This window comes from Alexandromys fortis, unplaced genomic scaffold (genome assembly GCF_014885135.2).
Source record: "Alexandromys fortis isolate MF-2015 unplaced genomic scaffold, M_Fortis_MF-2015_v1.1 scaffold_80, whole genome shotgun sequence".
NCBI classification, from domain to species: Eukaryota; Metazoa; Chordata; class Mammalia; order Rodentia; family Cricetidae; genus Alexandromys; species Alexandromys fortis.
Window position 1 is genome coordinate 2,994,356 of NW_026068174.1, and position 25,213 is coordinate 3,019,568.

At 40.2% G+C, this 25,213-nt stretch overlaps 2 protein-coding genes across 2 annotated transcripts in view; one reads left to right on the forward strand and one right to left on the reverse strand.

Moving 5' to 3' along the window:
* Crlf3 (cytokine receptor like factor 3) overlaps nt 1-3,011 on the forward strand; it is a 51,522-nt gene extending 48,511 nt beyond the window's left edge. The window contains exons 5-6 of the mRNA XM_050128584.1: nt 613-746; nt 1,475-3,011. Coding sequence (XP_049984541.1) covers nt 613-746; nt 1,475-1,731 — 391 coding nt within the window. The 3' untranslated portion in view covers nt 1,732-3,011. The remainder of the gene's footprint in view (nt 1-612; nt 747-1,474) is intronic.
* Nucleotides 3,012-10,974: 7,963 nt separating this feature from the next.
* The window catches only part of Suz12 (SUZ12 polycomb repressive complex 2 subunit), a 46,844-nt gene continuing 32,605 nt past the window's right edge, over nt 10,975-25,213 (reverse strand). The window contains exons 9-16 of the mRNA XM_050128699.1: nt 24,614-24,719; nt 22,311-22,488; nt 20,141-20,232; nt 19,851-19,994; nt 18,618-18,775; nt 16,254-16,452; nt 15,545-15,624; nt 10,975-13,221 (exon numbers count right to left, since the gene is read on the reverse strand). Of these exons, the coding sequence (XP_049984656.1) occupies nt 12,876-13,221; nt 15,545-15,624; nt 16,254-16,452; nt 18,618-18,775; nt 19,851-19,994; nt 20,141-20,232; nt 22,311-22,488; nt 24,614-24,719 (1,303 nt within the window). The 3' untranslated portion in view covers nt 10,975-12,875. The remainder of the gene's footprint in view (nt 13,222-15,544; nt 15,625-16,253; nt 16,453-18,617; nt 18,776-19,850; nt 19,995-20,140; nt 20,233-22,310; nt 22,489-24,613; nt 24,720-25,213) is intronic.

Consider the following 25,213-nt stretch of genomic DNA (forward strand, 5'->3'; position numbering starts at 1 on the left):
TAAGAGCACTGGCTGCTCTTCCAGAGGTCCTGAGTTCAATTCCCAGCAACCACATGGTGGCTCACAACCATCTGTACTGAGGTCTGGTGCTCTCTCCTGGCCTGCAGGCATACACACAGACAAATATTGTATAATAAATAAGTAAGTAAGTAAATAATACATAAATAAATGAAAATTTAAAAAAATATTTATTTATTTTTTTGTTTATGTGTGTGGATGTAAGTTATGTGTGTGCAAGTGTCTTGGAGACTAGAACAAATTAGATCCCTTGAAGCTGGACTTACAGGTGGTTTAAGTTACCTGATGTAGGGGGCTGGAGAGATGGCTCAGTGGTTAGGAGCATTGCCTGTTCTTCCAAAGGTCCTGAGTTCAAATCCCAGCAACCACATGGTGGCTCACAACCATCCATAATGAGGTCTGGTGCCCTCTTCTGGCCTGCAGACAGAATATTGTATACATAATAAATAAATAAATAAATATTTTTTTTTTTAAAAGTTACTTGATGTAGGTGCTGGGTACTGAACTCTCATCCCTGCAAGAGCAGCAAGTACTCCTAACCACTGAACTATCTTGCCAGTCCCATGTTCATTTAAAACAGAGAGTGATGAAATGACCTTTCTACTTCAATTATAGAGTTGAAACTGTGGGGCAGCCAGACAGAAGAGACAGTATAGGAGTGTGCGCAGAAAAGCAGAACGGCTATGACTCTCTGCAGCGGGATCAAGCTGTATGCATAAGCACAAATGGTAAGACACCTATGACTGCGCCCTTAAAAAAGACCAGTAACTGGGACTGACCTGAATGAAAGTCACCTCCCCAAACAAACCTCACACAAACTAGCTAAGGCTGGTCGGTTGTCTCAGCAGATAAAGCCCTTGCCATGCAAATCCAACAACCTGAGTTTAATCCTGGAACCCACATTTACATAAACATCGTACATATATAATAAGTATTTTCAGCCCCTCACTGCATAGTATTTATGCTTTCAAAATCACTCCCCAGATCCAGGCATGGTAGCACACACCTATAATCCCAGCACTTGGGAATTTGATACCAATCTGGGATGTTTTTTCCCCTCCATCTCTGGGGGAAGAAAATGAATAAATGACTCCTAAGCTAACATTAATATTTTGTGGCATAAGATCAAACATTAGATAGACCAAGATTCTTGTTTATTGCCTATGAAATTGTATTGCTGTTCAGAGCTGAGCTCTGTGGTGTTTCTTTCTATGCAGTTCTCATGGGAAACTCGTAGACTATCCTGGAAAATTCCAACCCCATACCACAATTCTGAAATGTCATAAAAACTTGAATTTTTGCTCTGGCTGTGGGAATGTGGGTTATTCTCTATTTAAGTTCATTAATAATATCCGATTTTCTGGAGTTTCTTTTTCTGAAGTAGGGATCAATAATCTAGAAGCTGTTTTGATTCTCTCAGTCATTGCTCTTGGGTGAATGTCTCCTAATGTCTTAGGTGCAGTTTTTGTCAATGGAAAAGAAATGACTAATCAGTTGCCTGCAGTCACCTCTGGATCCACTGTCACATTTGACATCGAAGCTGTGACTCTAGGAACTGCCAACAGCAGTGAAGGAGGCGGTGCCAAGCTCCGAGTAACCATCAGCTCCAGTAACAGGGAGGTGGTGTTTGATTGGCTGCTTGACCAGTCCTGCGGCTCTCTTTACTTCGGATGTTCATTTTTCTATCCTGGATGGAAAGTGCTGGTGTTTTAGCATTTTGAGGGCTTGGCTTTGGTTTGAGGGTTTGCTGTTTCTGTCCTCAGCCTAGTTGTATCTGACTTTAAAAAGGTGAATTATCTCTTGGACCACCGGAAATGGAAAGTGTTGCTGGATTTGCATTGTAATACTTCAGTAAGAGACCTGGTGTGGCGACACACACCTTAATCCCAGCACTTGGGAGGCAGAAGCAGGTGAATCCCACCTGGTCTACAGAACAAGTTCCAGGACAGCCAGGACTGTTACACAGAGAAACTATACTTTGAGCCCCCCTCCCCCCCAAAAAAAAGTAGTATTTCAGTAAGAAGTGAGCTGAATGGCGTGGACAAAATCATAGTTCGATTTTGTCTTTAGCATAAATATCAAACTAGCTTTAAAGTCTGCGTTCTTTTCCACTGTTCTTAAAGTCGGTCGATAGGACAGAAGAATGTCACACCATTAAATCTTCATCAAGATCAGAGGCTGAGAAAACAGCAGGAAGGACAGCTAGAGCCCGGGACTCTATAATCCTTGTAGTCTTATGTCGTTGCCCCTCCCACCCCTTAGGGCACTCACTGTTCCTCTGTTCAGCGTCTCTGGGTCTGTGAAGTTAGTGGACTCTGCATTTTTACAGCACCTGAGCAAGTGTCTGCCGTAGCCAGTGTTAGCGTCCTCTGTCTTTCCTGACAGCATGAGACAAGACACAGGACGGAGGGTCTGTATTCCTCACAGTGAAGCCACTTAGGGAAGTACACAGCGCTGTTAGTCGGGTCACATGTGCACAGCATGCTCCCGTGTGCACCCTGCCGCAGCCATGCACGTGGGACCATGCAGAGTGTCACGGTCCAGTGTAATATCAGGTTGAGAAATGGTCTTTTAACGGACTGAAGAAATAGCGGGTAAATACTTGACCTATTTTTTTTTAAACTTAAATTTGTGTAAAATATTTATTTGACTGACTTAATATGTAAAAAATTGTGGTCTTAACTTGTAATACCAGCATAAAGATAAGTTTTAATGTGAATTTTTTTCTTTTTGTTTTTACCAGTAGTAAAAAAGTGGAAAAGCAAGTGTGATGTTTTTGTAAGATAATTTATTTGGGGCTTATATTCCCTTTCGACAATCATGGCCTTTCCTCCTTCCCTTGTTTTGTGTAAGTGTGTGCCTTTTCTCATGTTAACCATGGCCTTTCCTCCTTCCCTGTTTTGTGTAAGTGCCTTTTCTCATGTTAATAAGTTCTCAAGTGTAAGATGCCTTTATCCAGCCTTTCGAAACAAAATAAAAAAATCAGAAATTAACAGTGTGTATTTTGTATTTGTGTGTGTGTGTAAGTATAATGAATCCTTTTTTTTTTCAAGATTTACTTATTTTTATTACATATACAATGTTCTGTCTGAATGTATGCTGCAGGCCAGAAGAGGGCGCCAGATCCCATTACAGATGGTTGTGAGCCGCCATGTGGTTGCCGGGAATTGAATTCAGGACCTATAGAAGAACAGTCTGTGCTCTATCTTTTACATGGCTGCTTATCCGTGCCTATGCTCTGTGCCTCATCTCATACCTAGCACAGCGCCCTGCATGGGAATGGGACACGTGCACAATACACGTGGATTGAGTGGATGGAGATGAGTCATTTCTCCAGACATCTTCAGCTCCAGAATTCTTTCCACTCCTTAAATATATGTTAGTGTGTGGGGGTTTGGGATTTGTTTCTAAAACACAATGTCTCTATGTAGCCCTGGTTAGCCTGGAACTCAATATGTAGACCAGGCTGGCCTTGAATATAGAGATCTTCCTGGCAGGAGTCAATACCCTCTCTACCTTGTGGGTCCAAGGGATCTAACTCAGAGCATCAGCCTTGGTGCCAAATGCTCCCTTTATCTGTGAGCCATCAAGACTGTACCCCTTTCTTGTAGCCTTCAGTCAGTCATCTAGGAACGGCAAGGCAAGAACCCAAAGCAGGAGCTTGGGGAAGAAACCACAGAGGAATGCTGCTTGCAGGCTTGCTTCCCCCGGACTCAGTTATCTTTATTTTTGTTTCAGTTTTTGTTTCTTCAGACAGGGATTCTCTGTGTAGCTTTGGCTGTCTGTCCTAGAACTCAGAGATTTGCCTGCCTCTGCCTCCCAAGTGCTGGGATCAAAAGTATGCACCACCAGTGTCTGGCCAGCCATCTTTCTGATACAGCCCAGAAAAACCCCAAGGATAGCAGGCTCACAGTGGCTCAGCCCTCCTACACCAGTCACTAATCAAGAAAACGCTGATAGCCATGCCCACAGGCCAGTATCATGGAGTCTATTCCTCAAGTGTGATTCCCTCTTCCCAGGCACGTCTAGGTCTGTGTGAGTTGATGGACACTGTGATGAAAGAGACTCAAGCTGGCCATGAAACTTTCCTGATGGCTTCAAGCTGGAGGATCATAGACCCAGACTGTTGTCCCTGGAGAGAAACAGGACATGTACATTTTAAGGAGGGCATTGGCAAAATGCAGCTGGTTTGAAAGATTCTCCTGTTGGTGCACCATCCAGTTCCTAGGAAAATCTGATAGATTCTCTGGATTTCCTGTTTTCTTTGTAGTTTTGTATTAACCAGAAGGTTTCAGGTGAGGGTCCCCTTGTCTCTTCATTTTTTTTTTTTTTTAACAGTCCTAGCTGTCTTGGAACTCACTCCATGGACCAGGCTGGCCTCGAACTCAGAGATCTGCCTTCCAATTGCTGGGATTAAAGGTGTGCACCACCACCACCTGGCTTCATTCCCTTCATTCTTTACCCATGCAACTGTATTATGCTTACAAGTGTGTCTTTACAGATCTTGATATTTTTTATTCATGCATTAAAATTTTCTAAATGGAGTCCAGAGAGTTTGCAGAGATGACTTGTAGTTTTTCAGAATCTCACTTAGAAAGAGTAGCTAGCCAGGTCGGGTAGCATCCCCCTGTAATCCCAGCCCTCAGTAAGTAGATGAAGGCAGAATGACCAGAGTTCTAGGTTATTAAGCTAACATTCTTGGGAGTATTGCAAGTAAAAAGCAAGCCTGGGAGACAACTCTATATGTGGAGAAAGAAATGAGCGAGATCCTTAGCAGGTAAAGGTACTTGCCATTAAGTTTGGGCCCCGAGCTCTCTTCTGACCTCCACATACGCACATACACACAAATAAAGGTGCTAGAGTAGTGACTGGTTAGAACACAAATTACCCTGGGCAGTGGCGGCGCGCGCCTTTAACCCCAGCTCTAGGGAGGCAGAGGCAGGCAGAACTCACAGAGGTAAGTTTGAGGCCAGCCTGGTCTACAGATTAAGTTTCAGGACAGCCAGGGTTGTTACACAGAGGACTACCAACTGTAACTCCAGTTCCAGGAGTTCCAGCGCCCTCTTCTGACCTCTGTGGGTGCCTGCATTCACAAGCCTGTACCAATATAGACACACATGATCAAAAACCAGAGTCGCCTGCCCTCAAGTTGAGTGACTTGCTAGGACACAGAACTCAGAAAAATCGCTGTTGTGTCAGGGACATGGCCTGGTGAACATGAGTGCTTTGTAAGTGATGGCCCAATTTCAAATCTCCAGAGCCTGTGTAAAAGCCAAATGTACTGTAAGCACCTGTTACCCAGGGCCAGCTTGCCTGCTGTACCCAGCAAAGGAGACCCACTGACGCCTGAGTGTGTCCTCCGACCTCCACATCCACTCAAGATTGTTTGAACACACGTGCTTTCATCCTGTACACACAGCAGAGTTGATGGACACAGCAATCAAATACAAAAGAAAACAATATCGAGTGCTCGTGTTTTAAAGAAGCCCACCTACATCAGGCTTTGGTTTGTGTCTGAGCGCCTCTCTGTGTCTTGACCTTTACAGTATGTATGAAAGTATCTTTGAGGCTGGAGAGTTGGCTTAGCAGTCAGATCAGGCTCACTGACTGATCTAGAGGATTCCATTTCGAGCACCCACCTGGGAGCTGGATTTTGGATTGGGGTGCAAGTCTAGCCCCGCGTGTCTTCGTTGACATTTCTAGGTAGTCACTGCTTGTAGATTACCAGTCCTGCTAATGAGTTGGGCTGTTACTCGACAGTAGAAACCTCTATATATGAAAGGGCTGCGTGTAAGTCTCACTGTCATATACAAAACCTCTTTAATATTGTTCTTACCGATCTGTTGAGCACACTTCAGTGTTTGGTTTTAGATAGCCCAGCAGTTAAGAGCACTTGCTGCCCTTCTAGAGGATCTAGGCTCAGTTCCCAGCACCTACATAGTGGCTCACAACCATCTGTAACTCTTAAGTCCAGGGGACACAATACCCTCTTCTGAACTCTGTGGCCACTGCACACATGTGGTCTACACACATACATATATGTATATGTTTTTAAACGCAAACATAATATACTTTTTTTTTTTCAAGACAGGGTTTCTCTGTGTGACAGCCCTGGCTGTCCTGGAGCTAGCTCTGTAGACCAAGCTGGCCTTAAACTCACAGAGATCGCCTGCCTCTGCCTCCCAAATACAGGGAATAAAGGCGTGTGCCACCACCACCTGCTGAACTGTTTCTTGAAGTAAACACCCCCTGCAGTTTGAAGGGATGAAGCCCAGTTTTATCGAGGCTCTTATGCCCTACGTAGATGCTAATGTGTGAGATGAGAAGCTCCTGAGAGGCTTCCCTGCTTATTCCAGCTTCCGGGAATTCCTTAGCTGTAGCCCTGTGACCCCAGTCATTGCCTGTGTCTGTACATGGTTGGTGCTCACATTTATTTAGATACTGTGTGTGTGTGTGTGTGTTTGTGCGTGTGTGTGCCTGTCTGCACATCTGTATGCCATGACATCTCTGTGAAGGCTTGAGGAAGTGGGTCCTGGGAATAGAACTCAAGTCACCAGGCTTAGCAGCAACCGCTTTTACCCACATAGCGATCTCAACAGCCCCTTCTGTCTCATGGATTTAGGAACCTGTCAAAACCACAAGTTGGAACAACATCTGTCACGGTCCAGCCTGGATGGGTTCGTATGTTCAGGGTGGAAGTAGAGTATGTTTAGGCAGAGTAAGCAGTGACAGGAGGGCCCTCCAGTGCATATTGAGTGTGCCCATGCTTGTTTCTTATGATCTTTAAATAAATACCCCAATTCAAAAAAGGAGAAGAAAGTAAGACTATTTTTTTTATCATGATACAAGGAACAAATAAAGTGATTACCCAAAACACCAAATAACCACACCCTAGGTCAAGCTATCTTTGTTAGTAGCCATACCTTAAGTCAAAGCTCTGGTCAATAATCTTGAAGGAGCAAGACTAGGCCTAAGTTCTCTGACCTTAAGTCAAAGTAGAGTTGGCACACTTCTGTGGGCCCCTGAAGGAACCGCCCAGGTGAACCAGAATGCCTACATCTCAAACACCTTTTTACTCTTTTTTTAAACTCCTTGCTTGTATTTCAAAACCATTTCCCCAAGTTTCATCACTATTTGTTTTTGAACATGTAGATGTCTTCTTTGATGTGGGGTTCCCCTCTGTATGCTGTAAATATGTTTTATTATCATTGGTTAATAAAGAAGCTGCTTAGGCCAATGGCAGGGCAGGATAGAGCTAGGCAGGAAAACTAAACTGAATGCAGGGAGAAAGAAGGCAGGGTCAGGGAGACACCATGTAGCTGCCAAAAGTAAGGAGAGAGATGCCAGAACCTTACTGGTAAACCACGGCCTTGTGACGATACACAGATTACTCAAAATGGGTTAATTTAAAATATATGAGCTAGCTAGGAATACATCTGAGCCAGGACCTACCAGTGGGCCACATTCTCATGGTAAAATATAAACTAATAAATATGGGTTAATTTAAGATGTAAGAGCTAGCTAGAAATATGCTTGAGCCATTGGCCAAACAGTGTTGTAATTAATATAGTTTCTGTGTGAATATTCAGGTCAAGGCATCTGGGAAACTAATGTGTAGTCTCTGATTACACTTCACACTTTCCTTCCTCCTCCTCCTTCATCCTCCTTCCTCTTTCTTTCTTTCCTTCCTCCTCCTCCTTTCTCCCCCGCCACCCCACAAAATAAGATTTAAGGTTTTTCTCTGTAACAGAACCCTGGCTGTCCTGTAACTCGCTTTGTAGAGCAGTGTGGCCTCGCAGAGATCTGCCTGCCTCTGCTTCCTGAGTACTGGGATTAAAGACATGTACCACCTGGCCCAATCAGCTTTTTGTTGTTGTTGTTATTTCCAAGACAGGGTTTCTCTGTGGTTTTGGAGCCTGTCCTGGAACTAGCTCTTGTAGACCAGGCTGGTCTCGAACTCATAGAGATCCGCCTGCCTCTGCCTCCCAAGTGCTGGGATTAAAGGCGTGCGCCACCACCGCCTGGCTTCCAATCAGCTTTCTTGAAAAGGAAAAAAACAAGGCATTTTAAATGTGATCTGTGTATGAATGTAAGTATGTGAGTTGTAGGGCCCACAGAGTCCAGAAGGCATCAGATCTCCTGGAGCAGAAGTACGGTTGTTTTGAGCCTGCTGTGGGCTAGGAACCAAACTCCAGCCCTCTGCAAGAGCAGCAAGTGTTTGTAACAGCTGAGCCATCCATCCCACCACTGATTTTAATGTAAAACTTAACAATAATGTGGAGACAAAATGAAAATACAGATCCCAAGAGGTTTTGCTATGTGGTATGTGTTATGAAATGGCCCAACAGAGATTTTTGTGGCGTCCACTGGTGGGTAACTAAGGAACAGTGCCTGGTGAGGGACAGACAATATGCCATAGGAATAAAGGGAATGGGTTGGGAAGAAGAGAGACTGGGAGAGAGAGGGAGGGAGACAGAAGGCTGCCTTCTCAGAGAAAATGTCAGAAAGAACAGAAGGAAGTGGACGGAGCTTGTCTCTTAAATGGACCTTTGCACCTGTGTACAAACTAGGACCCTGGGCTGGCCAGGGTACCTCCTGGGTACATCTTGCCAGATGACAGGGCAGGACAGCACAATGCCTGAATCCTAACGGTATGGAATAGATAAGCACTCCTATTAAATGTGAATGGCTAGGTCCAAGAAAAAGAGGTTTCCTGTTCATGACAGCAGGTGAAGAACTGTGATTGTCAGCTACACACTCATTTCAGATGTCTTCCAATAAACACCAGTGTGAGTTGATCAGCGCCAGAACATATTCTTTGCTCTGCATCTCGTTTCCAACACTCTTTCCCTGTGCTTGTTTTATGTATTGCTCTTCCACAATGAAAATCATCCACTTACCTGAATACTCGCCAGGCAAGCACTGGGCTCCCACGGGCTTGTTTCCAGGGAAAACTCTCCACTAGGGCAAGGTAGAGTATCCTGACTGTAAATTTCTTTCTTTTCTGGTTTTGTCTATTTGTTTGGCAATAGCCCTGGATATCCTGGAACTAGCTCTGTAGACCAGGCTGGCCTCAAACCCGGAGATCTACCTGCCTCTGCCTCCTTGCCTGTTTTTCTTCTCTCTCCTCTCTCTCTCTCTCTCTCTCTCCTCTCTCTCTCTCTCTCTCTCTCTCTCTCTCTCTCTCTCTCTCTCTCTCTCTCTCTCATTGTAAGTCCTTATTGTGAATTTTTGTTCTCATAATTGTTAAGCTAGTATACTGCCAGCTGGGCAACTCACCTGCTGCCTTTCTGGATGTTTGTGGTACCCGTGTAAAGCACCCAATGTCAGGGCTCTGAGACGGTGCTCTTAGGGAAACTGTTCTCACCCTGGCTGCACTTAACAGTCATCTGGAGAGCTCTTAAAGCTAGCAGGAACTTCAATTGCTCTCCTGGGGATGTACCAACCCTTTCCAAACTTTTTCCCTTTTGAAAAACTAGATGATTCTATTGTGAGCGTTAATTAGGAGTAACTTGTTCTAAAGCAAATACATTTCCATAGGGAGTTTTTGTTGTAAATCTTTTTACTATATTTAAATGTTTTATTATGCAACTATCCTTTTTTTAAATATTTATTATGTATACAATATTCTGTGTGTATGCCTGCAGGCCAGAAGAGGGCACCAGACCCCATTACAAATGGTTGTGAGCCACCATGTGGTTGCTGGGAATTGAACTCAGGACCTTTGGAAGAGCAGGCACTGCTCTTAACCTCTGAGCCATCTCTCCAGCCCCCCATCCTGCTTTTTTGTAGTGTTCTTTTATAGAATAATCTGTAGATAGTAGGTCTTGTTACTTTTGTATAACAAAGACTAAAATTATATTTGCTTGTACATGTCAGTATATCACATGTACATGTCAGGTGCCTGAGGATGCCAGAGAGGATGTTGAAATCTATAGACTTGACAGATGGCTGCGAGCCACCAAGCAGATGCTAGGAATGAAACCCAGACCAGAACTTCTGGAAAAACAGCCAGTGCTCTCATTGAGCCATCTCTCCTGCCCAACTACTTATAAGAGATGTTTATGTGCTTCCATGCCTCAGTGCACTTAAGTACCAGAGGAGGTCACTGGCTCCTCCGGAGCTGGAGTTAGAAGTTGATGTGGGTGCCAGGAACCAAACTTAAATCTTCCTAAGCTAAAAACATCTCAAAAGAAAAACATTTACCACAGCCAATCAGTATTAGGAAGGGTGCCCTACAAACTGGCAATGACCACCATGAACAAGTGGCTGCATAGTGGGTTAGTGCCATCTATGACTAGCCCAGGAAAAGATAAGAGCCCCAAGTCACTCTCATCTGCATTATTCTATCATTTTTACACCGTTACAAATGGAGCCACTGTAAACCAATCATTTCATTATATATTTACTTGAATCCCTACTCTCTAAACTTTATGAATACACATTCATTTTTTATTAGAAATACTGAAAAAAGTTGCCAGGAATAGTACTGCCTATCTTTGATCCCAGCACTCTGGGTCTATAGGTCTACAGAGCTAGTTCCAAGACAGCCAGGGATACACAAAGAAACCCTGTCTTGAAAAACCAATAAATAAAAAAAATAAACAAAACACACACACACTCAAAATCTACAACTAAAGATATCGGTGTGATTTACTCGTTTTGCTTTGAACTACATACTTAGGAAACTATTTGGGGCTAATAATTTTTCATGTGAATTCAAGCATAGAATTTATCTCAATAGAGAAACTAGAGCGGAGCCACTACCTAGGATGGCAAGGCTCCAGTTCAACACCACACACAGCATATACACCTGGGAATACTGAGAGCGTTCCTTTGACCCCAGGACTCCCTCCCTATTACATCTTCTGCAACTAGTGTACTTTTCTGTATCCTTCTCTAAGCCATCTAAGCAAAACTCTAAATGTACATATGGAAACCATGAAAGAAGAAAAATAGAATACAGCTTTATATTATTGAACTTTATGTACAAAATCATTTGATTTCAAATAAACATTTAATGTAAAAACAAACGTTTCTTTTTAAACTGAATTTTTTTTACATCTATTGTACCATTCAAATGTTTTATCATCTTACACGATTTCTTCAAAATGTTTTCAAGGGTACATATAGAAAAGCTTTTTTTTTTTATAAATAGAAACAAAGGGATTTTTCAGCTTTTATTATAAGATGACATTAAAAAGTTTATTCAACAGAAGTAATTTCATTACTATTCAGGGGAGGGAAATCACCAATTTTTTTTGTGCAAACAATGCTAGCCTTCTTTTAAGCATTAAGAGCATAACTGCTTAAGAAATGACATAAGCAATAATTCTACATCTACATCTTCCCTAAAATAATCTATTTTTTTTTTTTTACATATGTGCACAGCTTTAGCAAATTAAAGCCCAAGAGAAATGCTCAGAACCCACACCCAGTGGCCAACCGAGAGCTCAGTGAAGTCAGGAGGAGAGCTTCCCAGCCAGGGCACCAGCAGCCAACACTGCAGCTCCCTCTTCCCTATATTTTAAACACAAAAACCAGAAACTAAAAACTTAATACTGGATGACAAATCACATCCACACTATTTAAATAGCGTCACAGTTAAACATATTGTAAAGACCAGCCAAATCAGTATTTACACTTATAAATCTCTGAAGACACCACGAGAAAGCTTGTGTCCCTTCACTAAATAAAATAGGGAACTGCATCTGATGGTGGTGGAATGAAATTACAACATTAAAAATACCAGTATTTACAGCAGCATTGATCCTTTATAAATAAAATATGAAAATGCAATATCTTTAAAGGATAATAAAAAATTGAGGTGATGTTATTCAACCACAGTGCTTGGAGTTGGAATAAAAACCTATTGGTGCTTATTAATACGCCAGTAGTGAAACCGCTTTCTGTTGGAGAAAATCCAACTGTAAAAATGTGTGTAAAACACACAACACAGGGAAAATTGCTCAAAACAATTCAAGTCAGCTTATCTGCATTGAATATTCTAATCATAAAGTACATCACAAGGAAACAATGTGTAACATCTGGTTCATTCTCAGGGACAACCCTCTCCCCACCCCCAAAGTGGCATCTTATAAAGTCTCCAACTGTTTTCTTGCTTTAATCCTAATGCAAAGATGTGCACAGAAGAATTTTCCATGGGATTACCTAATTAAAGAGAAAAACTAAAAACGTGTTCAAGTAAAAAAAACCATATATGTTGGGTAAGCAAGCACTAAAATTATCCACTTGAAAAACAAATGGTAATTTCATCACTGCACACTGCACCTAGAGGCCTAGTGTCTCCCACAGGCAGGTGAATGGGTGCTACTTTAAAATTGAACAAGAACTGGGGCAGAATTTGCACTTTTCCAATCCAATTGTAGAACTGATGTCAGTCAGAATTAAGGGTCAACGTTTGGGAAAAAGTGGTAATGTAACCATTTCACAAAATCCTCCATTTCTAAGGGGGAATGACAGCCCAACTTTCCCTCCCCAGAAAACATCTCACAATTACAAAGCAGAAAAACAGCCAGTCACAGATCCAAAAAGTATTATAATTTAGGCATAAAATTTCTAGATTAACCCAATATATTTCATAAGATGACTGTTGTTGCAGTTAAAAACAATTCCTTGAAATACTGCTTCTCAGGCCTAAACCAAATGGTGATGACATCACTAAAGCTGATAAGCACGAGAAGGGAAGCAGACCCACAGAACCTCCACGTTGGAATCACTGACTTCATCCTACACTGCCTGTTCCGAATCCATGATTAAAAACCTAAAATCACAACTCTTCTTAGAGGCTGAATTCCCTAGAAGCAATTTCAGTGTCCACAACACGGGGTCAGAGCTCAGAGTTTTTGTTTCTTGTTCTGTTTTTGAACCCCTGAGACACCATCTGATTCCAAAGCTTTCTCTTTTGAGTTAGTTTCACTGAATCCATTTGCTGTCCCATTTTGTTCCTCAGTTATTTCTTCATTTGCAGGGGTTGCAGATTCTCCTTTTTCTAGTTTTTGCTGCATTTCCCGGAGCTTGGTAACAGCTTTATCTATTGACATTATGCTAATAAGATTAAAGTCATGCATGCTGACTAGATGAAGCATGAAGTTTCGACATAAATTCTTCTTAATTATTTTCTGTCCATAATTTTCTACAAACAGCATACAGGCATGATTCATTTGATTGTCAGCAATAAATCTATTCAAGAAAAACAAAGCATTAATAGTGATACAAATCCTTTGTGAAAACAACAGAGATAAGCAATGTGTAACATGACAAACACACCCAAACTTAACATATGACTTAATACAAAGTCATCAGCAAGACATGACATTTCAACCACAATTGAGCCAGGTATTTTAGAAACATGATCTAAGTAGGCATAGGAATTAACCAGGAGCCTCAATAGCTATAATACTTTAGATCAGAGAATTGAAACATAATTGAGAGGAATCTGACTAAAACCATGACTTCAGTAGTGTGAGGATGATCCTTGTACATTAGGCAAGCCATCTACTTAAGACCATAGCCTACACTTCCCAGTCTAAAACTGCATCTTAAAATAGGTGTATCAGGAAAAAAGAACACATTTAATCCAATTACTATCTTTTAAAATGTATATGGATGTTTTGTCTGCATGTGCACCTGTGTACCCCATATGTGCCAGGGATTACAGACAGCTGTGAGCCACCAGGTGGGTGATGGGAATGGAACGTGGATGCTCTCCTTTTAGCCACTGAGTCTTTCTCCAGTCCCTCATCATTAAAAAAAAAGAGGTTTCTAGCTCCATATGTGGGTCGGACATCTTTGTGGATTTGGTTCTTTCCTTTCACACTTCTGTTCATTCAAGGGTTTCATCTCAGGTTAGCATTCTTGTGGGGCAAGTACAACATCTAAGGTTCATAATTTTTAAGTACACATTATTTTTATATTAACTAGCAATAAAAAGGAAAAAAAAAGGAATCAAGGAAGGTAGCAGATGTCCACAGTTTTAGTTATTTGGGATGCTGAGTCAAGTGGATGGGATGAGGGGCTGAAGTGATGGCTAAGTGGTTGAGAGCATTTGTTGCTCCTACAAAAAACCTGAGTTTGTTCCCAGCAACCATGTGAAGTGGATCACAACTACCACCACAGGTAACTCCTTCTCCAGGGATCTGATCTTTTGGCCTTCAAAGGTAAACACTCCCTACCCCAAACGTGCCCAAGCACACACATCCATAAATCCTAGCCCCCCCCCCCCAAAGGGAAAAAAGAAAAAAGAGAATGGGCTGAAGTCACAAGTTTAAGATCACTCTTAAAAATACTAAGATGCTTTGTGTGTGTGTCTGAAAAAAATGTAAAAAAGTCAAGCAAGGTGATATACACCCATGATCCCAGAATACAGAAGGAAAACGAGTTCAGGTCCAGCTTCTAGTATGTGAGACCCAATCTCAAACAACCAAACACTGTGGTAAGTTTTTGGAATTATTATGCCAGCACAGAAAGTCACAGAATGTTAGTGTTTGACTCAACTAGTAGTAACTGATGGAAAATGCACATATATAAATACTTGAGAATATCAAGGCTCTTACTGCAGTCCATTCTCAAAGCATCATTAGTGAATTGATTAATTCATACACTTAATATACTTCTGGATGAGGGTAATATTAGAACACATATCTAAAGTAAGTTTAAGATTATGACAGGTGATTCACCTATCATCACTACACTCCCTGCAATCTTTGCAGGGCACAACATAAAAATGATCGTTGATAGTGTAGTGTTGCATGCCTAATTTAATCTCAGCAGTTGGAAAACTGAGGCAGGCAAATCTTTGTGAGTTTAAGGATAGCCTGATCTACAAAGTGAGTTCCAGGACAGCCAGGGGTATGTAGAGAGAAACCCTGTCTCAAAAAGAAAACAAAAGCAAAAAATTTATCTTCTTGTCTACTCAGAAAAGGGGTACAAGATGGATCAGTGGAAAAGCACTTGTTCTACGCTCTTTGAATCAACAACAGAAGGAGAAAGCTGATGCCAAAGGATCTTCACAAGTGAACAGAGTATCTTATGTGTGCCAACACCCACATAATAGTAGTAGTAATAATAATAAAAAAGATGAGCCACACACGACATTGCAAGCCTATAATCTTAGCACAGTGGCTGGAATATAAGGCTTAAAGGTCATCTTAGCTTTATAGGGAGTTCAAAGTTAGCCTAAGCTTCATGAGGCATTGCCTCAAAACAAAAGAGAGGTGGGTACTAAAGAGATATCTCAGTTGTTAAAGAGCACTACCTATTCTTGTGGAGGACCTGGGTTCGATTCCCAGCACCCACAATGCAGTTTACAAACATCTAACTCCAGTTCCAAGGACCAGACTCCCTCTTTTGTCCCCTGGAGGCACAGGCACACAGAAGGCACACAGACACACACACACAGGCAAAATATTAATACACATAAAATATTAACTAACTAAAAAAAATTGCACAGACTCAGAATGAGAAGCAGCAAAAAGAACGAAGTAATGGAACAGAAACACTCTACCCATGCTTCATGACATGGAGATTCCACAGTTTCATTACTTCTTTCTCTCCTTCATTCACATCAGAAAATTCTTCAATTTGCTGAAAGAAAAAGAAAAATACATATGTTACATAAGTAATATTTCTAAGAAAAACAGACTGTCATGTTTTGAAATGGAAAAATAGCAAAGAAACAGTATTTCTTTTTTCTTTCTAGACAGGGTTTCTCTGTGTAGCCCTGGCTGTTCTCAAACTCCACTGCCTCCCAAGTGCTGGGACTAAAGGCATGCAATACCACCACCCAGCCCTGGCAGCATTCTTAACACCAACTTTTACCTAAACAGTTATCTTAGAAAGGAAATCCTGTTACAAAATAGCAATAAAGGGCTGGAGAGATGGCTCAGAGGTTAAGAGCACTGGCTGCTCTTCCAGAGGTTCTGAGTTCAATTCCCAGCAACCACAGGGTGGCTCACAACCATTAGTAATGAGATCTGGCGCCCCCTCTGGCGCACGGGCATACATCGAGGCAGAATGTTGTATACATAATACATAAATAAATCTTTAAAAAGAAATTTTATAAAAAAAGCAAAATAGCAATAAAAAGAAATCAAAGTACCCGATACAAACTCACACAAGGAAAATAATATTTTCCATACTTAAATAACTTTTAAAATGACATAGTACAAAACTTGCACAGCACTGCTGAGGAGAAGGAAAACAGTGGTAATTACGGTAATGGTTTTTTCTCTCAGCCATTCTGGATCTTTTTCATCTTCACTATCTACTTCCATTTCTTGTGGCCGGAGAGGTAAGCAGGTATCACTGTGGAAATAGAGGCGATTGTGGCCACTGCTGTATGTTCTTTGCTGTTCTACTTCTCCATCTTCAGATTCAAGAAACTCCGACATGCTTGCTTTTGTTCGTTTTGGCCTAATGAAAAGAAATCAATGCCGACACAAGACAACTTCTATACCTTACACAATACAGAACACGAGCCAAGATCTGTTAGTTATTTTGTAAAACAAAAATCATAGTAATACTTGAGGCAGCATCCCCGCAATACTGCTTTCTTTTCTTTTAAAACTATTTTTATTTTATATGCATTAGCATTTTTGCCCTCATGTATCTGTGTGACAGTGTTGGCTTTCCTGGAACTGGCGTCACAGAGAGTTGAGAGTTGCCATGTGGGTTCTCTGGAAGGGCAGTCAATTCTCCAAAGCCTGAACTATAGTGCATCAAAGTTTCACGGACAAAAGTATCTTTCTGGGTGTGAAAAATAAACTTAAAAAAAAAAATAAAAAAAAGTTAAAAATGTAATATATACAAGGACCAGATAGTGGCAGCTCACACATTTACTCCCAGCACCTGGGAAGCAGAGACAGGTAGATTTCTGTGAGAACTTTGAGGTCCAGCATGATCTGGACAGTGAATTACAGGACAGCTATGACTACATAGAGAAACCCCATCACTAAAAAACAAAACCTAACCCCCACCACACACAAAAAACCCAAATAACAAAACAGCCACAACAAAAAAAGAAACATTTGAGGTGAGATGCCGAAATGGTTCAGTGGTTAAATGTGCTTTCAGAAGCTGGGCGATGGTGGCACAAGCCTTTAATCCCAGCACTTGGGAGGCAGAGGCAGGTGGATCACTGTGAGTTCGAGGGCAGCCTGGTCTACAAGAGCTAGTTCCAGGACAAGCTCCAAAGCTACAGAGAAATCCTGTCTTGAAAAACAAAAACAAAACAATGACAAAAATGTGTGCTCGCAGAAGATCCAAGATCAGTTGCCAACATCCACATGAGGTAGAGCACAAGAGCCTATTTCCAGTTCCAGGGGATTTGACACCATCTTCTGCCTTCTTGGGCACCCACATACACATGGCATTTACTTACACATAAATTCCAGTGTATCATATAGCAAAACTGTCACAAAAATTACTAATTTTATGTATCAGATCTGTTTAGTATATTATTTTGGTTGTGAGCTTAGTCTGTGATGGCTGAGTCACCCCTCCAGCCCAGAATGTTTTATTATAAATATATTAACACATGTATATTAATTTACAAAAGTTCAAAACCAAAAAATTAGTTGCAGATACACATCTAAGTAAAAATTTTGCTTTTTAGGTTTCTTTTTCTTTTCTTTCTTTTTTCATTTTCAAGTTTCTTAATTAAGGCAGGGTTTTTCTGTGTAACTGCCTTGGCTGTCCTGGAACTCACTCTATAGACCAGGCTGGCCTTGAACTCACCTGCCTCTGCCTCCTGAGTGCTAACATTAAAGGCGTAGGCCACCAGTTCCTGCTTGTTTTTTATGTTTTAGGAAGATAAAACTTATCTCAGTAGTACAATCTCCTTCAAACTCACTCCTATTGCGTGTTTATAAAGTTTAACGAAAGGAGACATAATGTCAGCAATCTTGGGATAACATCAGATGGCACCTTGGGTGACAGAGATAGAATCATTTGCATTTCATATTACCCAAGTAGAGTATATTCCTTCTCTGCAGATTCCTATGTATGTATATACACAGACCTGGGTCCTCTGCAAGATCGAGCCATTTCTCTAGCCCCAATGTAAAGAATTTGCTAAGTCCACAAATCAATGAAGGAGTAGCAACATTAGTAAATAATTGCCTACAGGCCATCCTTAACCCTGGCGCCTGGGAGGCAGAGGTAAGTGGATCTCTGTGAGTTCGAGGCCAACCTGATCTACAGAGTGAGTTCCAGGATAACCAGGGATACACAGAGATACCCTGTCTCGAAAGAACAACAACAAAAACACCAACAGAAAAAAAAAAATCTAGATAGGATTGATTAAATCCAAAATACTTGAAGAAAGGGCTACATCAATAGTGTTTTCTCTAGCATTCACACACCCCTGGGGGTTTAATCCTCAGTAGCACATCAACAATAGAACTTGGAAGGTTCAAAGTAAAAGAGGGAAAACCCAATAGAAACAGGGTCTAGGAAGATCAATAAAAGTAGGGTATATGCTGCCAAGCCTGACTGACTAAATATAATCCCTCAGACCCACATGGTGGGAGCACAGAATCAACTTCTACAAATTGACACACACTCATGCACATGCTTACCTGCACACAAGAATGTGTGTTATAGGTGTTCTCTTTACTGGTCCATTTCGACTAAAAGCAAATCCAGGTTGGCGATGAATATCCTGAGGATTTCCTGCATAGGAACCATCATAACACTCATTGATAGAGACATCTATCCTAGCACCTTTTGGATGATACTGTAACAAATAAAAAACAAAAACAGAAACAGGATGTTTAGGAAAGAAAATATCAATAAGCCTATACTCTACAAACATTCTTTTAAATAAAATATAGCTATAAGTTCTTTTTTTTTTTAGATTTATTTATTTATTATGTATACAACATTCCTTCCATGTATGCTAGCAGGCCAGAAGAGGGTACCAGATATCATTATAGATGGCTGTGAGCCACCATGTGGTTGCTGGGAATTGAACTCAGGACCTCCAGAGGAGCAGTCAGTGCTCTTAACCTCTGAGCCATCTTTCCAGCCCTAGTTATAAGTTCTTAATGTTTTGAAAACTAAAGAGAAACATCAGCTTGATAGAAAAGCACACCAGAAGACTTTAAAAAAAGGAAGGAAGGAAGGAAGGAAGGAAGGAAGGAAGGAAGGAAGGAAGGAAGGAAGGAAGGAAGGAAGGAAGGAAGGAGAGAGAGACAGAGACAGAGACACCAGGCATGGTGACTCCACCTCTAATCTCCATTCCTAGGAAGCAGAGACAGGAAGACAGGGGAACCTAGCTACAAATAAGACTTAGTTTTAAAAAAACAAAACCCCACAAAAAAGCAAATTAAAATCTATTGATCTTATTTATTTGGTGACTTTGCACAAAGTATCTCTTTCTCAAGAAAGAAATTTCCTGTACTTAAGTATTTATAAATATGTAGATATGTATAAATATACATATACAATAACAATCAATGAAAAAAGACCATAAATTTGAAAAAGAAAAAGGAGGGCTATATAAATGAGTGTGGAGGAAGGGGTTGGGAGAGTGTTGTATATAATTAAATTGTAATCTCAAAAATAAAAGAAATAAATTAAACTTAATAAAAGGATACTTATATTTTGAAAAAGAAAAAGAAATTTCCCTTAATGATATTCAATGAATATATGGCATATACAAATATTTATCATTATTCAACATAAATAAACTCAATCACGCACTGTAATCTGGACAGAAATCCTACTATTTACCTGCAAAGTGCAATTTCTCTACGGTTATTCTATGCATGATGTGTAGTATTGGTAAGCAAGCAAGAAAAACTACTTACTACATAATTGAAGATAAATCTGCTATGGCAGAGTTTCAGATGCTTGAGTAAACTGTACAGCTTACGGCAGTTGAGAGTGCACCAAGGGCAATGCAGGTCATCTCTGGCTTCCGTCTGTTGTCTTGTATTATTGTTATAAAGGAACTAAAAACAGAAAGTGTCAAGCTCACAACTTGTACATTTCTAAGCACTGTTTCATTATCTTCTCTAAAAAGTTTAATGCAAAAAAATATTCAAATACAAAATTCTGTTTCACAATTACGTAAAATGAACCAGCCAGTTGTGCTTACCTGATAAAATATTCTTAATTTCTGGCGATTTTCATTCGAAATATCCTTTTCTTTCCTTGTTTGCAGCTCTGCCGTCAGTGTCTCTTTAACAGCTGAAAATATAAACGTGTTTATTTGATGGAAAGACTCATCTATAAAGTATCTTGCCAAAATTATTAAATAAAGATTTATAACAGTGGTATTTGGTATTTCTGCTCTTCCTTCAACAATTAATGAAAGATACACTAGAAAAACATTATTTAATATTTGATTAGTAATCGGGTATGAGTTTATATCGAGGATTCTTAAAAAACACACAAAACACTCGAATTTCCTCAATATATTTTTGGTTTTTTTTTTCTATTTTTTTTTTGAGAAAGAATTTCTCTGTAGCTTTGGAGTGTTCTCTTGGAACTCCCTCTGTAGACCAGGCTGGCCTTGAACTCAGAGGAGATCTGCCTGCCTTTGCCTCCTAAATGCTGGGAATAAAGGCATATGCCACCACTGCCTGGCTTTGCTTTTATTTTTCAAGACAAGTTTCTCCATATAACAGAGCCCTAGCTATACTGGAACTAACTCTGTAGATGACGCTGGCCTTTTAACTTAGAAATTTTGCCGCCACTACCTCTGCCAAGTGATGGGATTAAAGACATAAGACACCAAACCTGGACTATCCTCTGATATCTTAAACCATAATAAAAATAATACCAAAGAAACTCTATGTAGTTACCACAAAATTTTGAAATACTTCAAAGTCACGGGATTTGTTTTGTTTTGGGTGGTGCTGTGGTTGAACTCAGGCCCTCACACATTCATTCACCCGCTGTCACTGAGCTACAAACCTAGCCCCGACAGTGGTTTTGAGTCGTTATTTGTGCACAATAGCAAGCAGTCATCCTCTAAGAGCTAGCTTATCAGAAAGTGAAAACTGATTGTTTTATATATACTTCAAACACCAAAATAATAAACCTTAAAGATGATTTTAGTATATTTCTTCAGACTTAATGGAAAATTACTTAGTTTAGTGTGTTGTGTGACAAAACTAATGATCCCACAAATGCAATTCTGTCATAAAGCTTTTGGGTTCCCTATGATTTTTTGCCCATCTCACTAGCTTAAAGAGTATCTTGAAAAGTGCCTAAACCACAAATTTCTCAGGAAGTATTTCCCACAGCACAGATCATTTCTTTACTATCTGTGATAGTGAGTTTAACGCTCAGGTACATGTGTGGAAGCCAGAGGAAACTTTCAGAAGTAATTTTCTTCTTTTCATCACATGGGATTTGAGAATTAGTTTAGGTTGACAGGCTTGCATGGCAAGCAGATATGCGCTCTATGAATACCTGTGAGGCCTCAACCTGCCTTTGCTCTCCCAGGCACTGGGATTAAAGACATTCATAACAAGTCACTTCTGTCTCTCATCCTTTCCAGTCACCTGCACATGATCATTTTAGAGTCAAAGAAAAGTCTTTACTCTTCAGATAAAAATACATGAATGCTCTACCATCAAAGGTAGTGTTTTCATTAGCAGATCTAAAATAAGAACTCAGGATTGAACATAGCAGAGCTCTGCTTGTACATGTTCTTTTTTTTTTTTTTGAGACAGGGTTTCTTTGTGGCTTTGGAGCCTGTCCTGGAACTAGCTCTGTAGACCAGGATGGTCTCGAACTCACAGAGATCCGCCTGCCTCTGCCTCCCGAGTGCTGGGATTAAAGGCGTGTGCCACCATCGCCCAGCGTACATGTTCTTTAGTGGCAGTATCAGAGATTGAACCCAGGGTCATGTGTATGCCTGGCAAATACTCTACGCAGCCCAACTCTTTTACATTTTAATAATGCATTGGAAACCATTATTTCCTATATGAGACAAATTAGTGAAAATTTTTGTTCTAATTTGACATAAGGGTATTTACAGACCCACCTGAAGGTGTTATATATGGTAAACATGCTACATTTTTTTAAATAAAAATATATATTAAAGAAAAAGTGAGATTCCCAGAAACATCCACCACAAATGGTTCTAGAAAAGGGATTAATTAGTCCTTTAACCTAGAACTTTACACTGAGCATAGAAATTCTAATTGATCACAGTTAACAATATGATTACTTAATAAGTCAAATAGCATTTCCTGATTATTTACATGTAACAAAAATATAAAAATATATTATTGTGATAGCAACGATGTTTTTACCAATAGTTTGGGCAGGTTTAACAGAACCAGGCTTATTTTCCTGATGGAGGCTCTCTGAATTTCTAGTGGCAAGAGGCTTGGCAACAGGAGCTGTAGACTTATCGTTGCTTTCTCCTGTCCAACGAAGAGTGAATTGCAATGTAGGTCCCTGAGAAAATGTTTCAAATGGAGGCAGCCGCTGAACCAAGAAACAAACAGAAGCATATGAGGAGAGTTATGACAACATCAAAAACACTGCAGGAATGAAAAATATTCATTGTAATATGTCAACATGATTGCTGCTCAGCCTTTTGGCTAAGATCAAGTGTAATATGTCAATGTAAATTTATTTTTATTTTTTATTTATTTATTATGTATACAATATTCTGTCTGTGTGTATATCTGCAAGCCAGAAAAGGGCACCAGACCTCATTACAGATGGTTGTGAGCCATCATGTGGTTGCCGGGAATTGAACTCAGGACCTTTGGAAGAGCAGGCAATGCTCTTAACCTCTGAGCCATCTCTCCAGCCCCCAATGTAAATTTATTTAAAACCAATACAACTTTTTAAATTAAATAATGGGCACAGGTTCACACTTCAGTGCAGTGCCAAATAAAGCCAAAGACACCCTGGTGTTGGAGTCCAGTGCCCAACATTGGTGCTGGGAATTGCAATTAGAGTCTCTGGAAGAACAGTACATGATCTTAACCTCTGGACCATCTCTCCAGCCAAATACATTTACTTTTAAAGTCCAAAAGCTATAAGCACAGCCAAATAATGTATAGAGAGAGTACTTAAGTCCTCACTAGAGAAAGGGAAAGCTCAAGCAGTATGCAATGGCAGCTATTTACAACAAATGTTGAATTACTATGTGGAAACAATGACATATAACAGCCAGAATTTCAGATTTTTTCAGCCATGCGGTGGTGGTGCACACCTATAAACCCTGTGCCAGGGAGATAGAGAGGCAGGCGGGGTTTGAGGACAGGCTCGTCTACAAAGCAAGTGCTAGGTCAGCCAGATCTGTTACACAGAAACTCTGTCTGCCTCCCAAGTGCTGGAATTAAAGACATGCGCCACCACCGCCAGGCTATGTTTTTTCTTTTTTGATGATACTGTGGTGCTATGTAACTCATGTTGACCTTGACCTAGAACTTTTCAGCCTTCAATACTCAGATTCCTAAGTACTGGAACTATAGGCTAAATTTCTTAAGAGGCAGAAACCAATTTTGAAGAACATCTTCCCTTGCTGGGCAATGGTGGCACATGCCTTTAATCCCAGCACTCAGGGGACAGATGCAGGCAATCTCTGAGTTCAAGACCAGCCTGGTCTACAAAGTCAGTTTCAGAACAGTCAGGGCGCTACCCTGCATCCAAAAAAACAAAAAACAAAAACAAACACCAACCAAACACAAAAAAGCAAAAAAAACCTAAATGTTATATTGGCTGGGATTTATCTAATTTTTACAGATTCCTTAATAAGCTTATTACCAGTTATTACATGTTACTTGCTGTCACTATGAATGTAAATAAAATAGTGCATATAATACTCATTGAGCAAATACTGAATGCCAGACACATGTATATTTATTATCCTATTAAATCTTTCCACTGTAGCCCTCATTTTACAGAAGAAACAAGACATAAGTTAACTTGTCAAATGCCACAAATTTAACATCAGAGATAGGACTCGAATAGCCAGGATTTTTTTTTTCCCTTGCTTTTTGCAACAGGGTTTCTCTGTGTTAACAGTCCTGGTTGTCCTAGAACTCACTTTGTAGACCAGGCTGGCTTTGAACTCAAAGAAATCACCTGCCTTTGCCTCCCCAGTACTGGGATTAAAGGTATGTGCCACCACTGAGCAATAGATAGCTAGGTTCTTAAGCACAATGCCCTCTATTACATTTTCTGAATGGGCCATTTTACTTGTATTATTTCTAACTATTTAGATCAAAGGACTCTTAGGGCAAGCAATACGGCTCAGTGGGTTAAAGGCACTTCACACCAAACCTGATGACCTGAGCATACCATGGTGTTTAGATAAGTAAGTGTAAAATGTGGAGGTGCAATGTCTTTGATCCATCATTTGGTGGGAGGCAGGGAAATCTTTGTGCCTTTGAGACCAGCATGGTTTATAGAGTTCCAAGAAAGTCAGAGCTGTATAGTTAATACCCTATCTCACAAATAAAATAATTGCTTAGTGTAAAAACAAGAAACACAAGACTCCTTATTTCTAATACAATTTACATTTGGGGAAGAAAACATCAATCAAAAAAAGAGTTGACAACTAAAGTGTGTTCAATCTTCTAAAAGTCATTCATACCTTCCCATCAAGAATAGTCTCCCATGTTGCTCTTTTCTTGCTTATTGGACATTCTTCCATTTCCTGCATGGCTACTTCATATTCCCCATCTAAAAGCTGTAAACGCCTGTTAGAGAAACACATATACTTTATAAAGTAAACAGTATATTATTATAAGGACAAAGTCAACACTCTAGATTTACATTAAAAAGCATTAAATTTGTATACTACCTTACATACACATCAGGATTTTAAATTATTTACACTCCAGTTGAGAAAAACAATATTAATAAAAAGCAATTATAGAGAATTGTATTACTGTAGCTAGACATAACTTTAAAAATATGAACTATATTTTCCTAAAGTCTCAAAACCTAGTTAATTTCAATATATATTAAGTTTAAATTGGCCTTCTAAGTTTTATACTTTTGAAATCAGCACAACAGCAGTGTGGAAAATTCCTTCCTTAGGGAATTATTACAAAGTATGCACATCGGTGTCTGAACTGGAACGTTCACATTTGCTCAGGAAACTAAGGATTCAACAAACCTGTGAACTACGGGTACCCACGGGAACCTAGCACATAAAGGAGCTCAGTAAATATTTCATGAATGAAGAAAT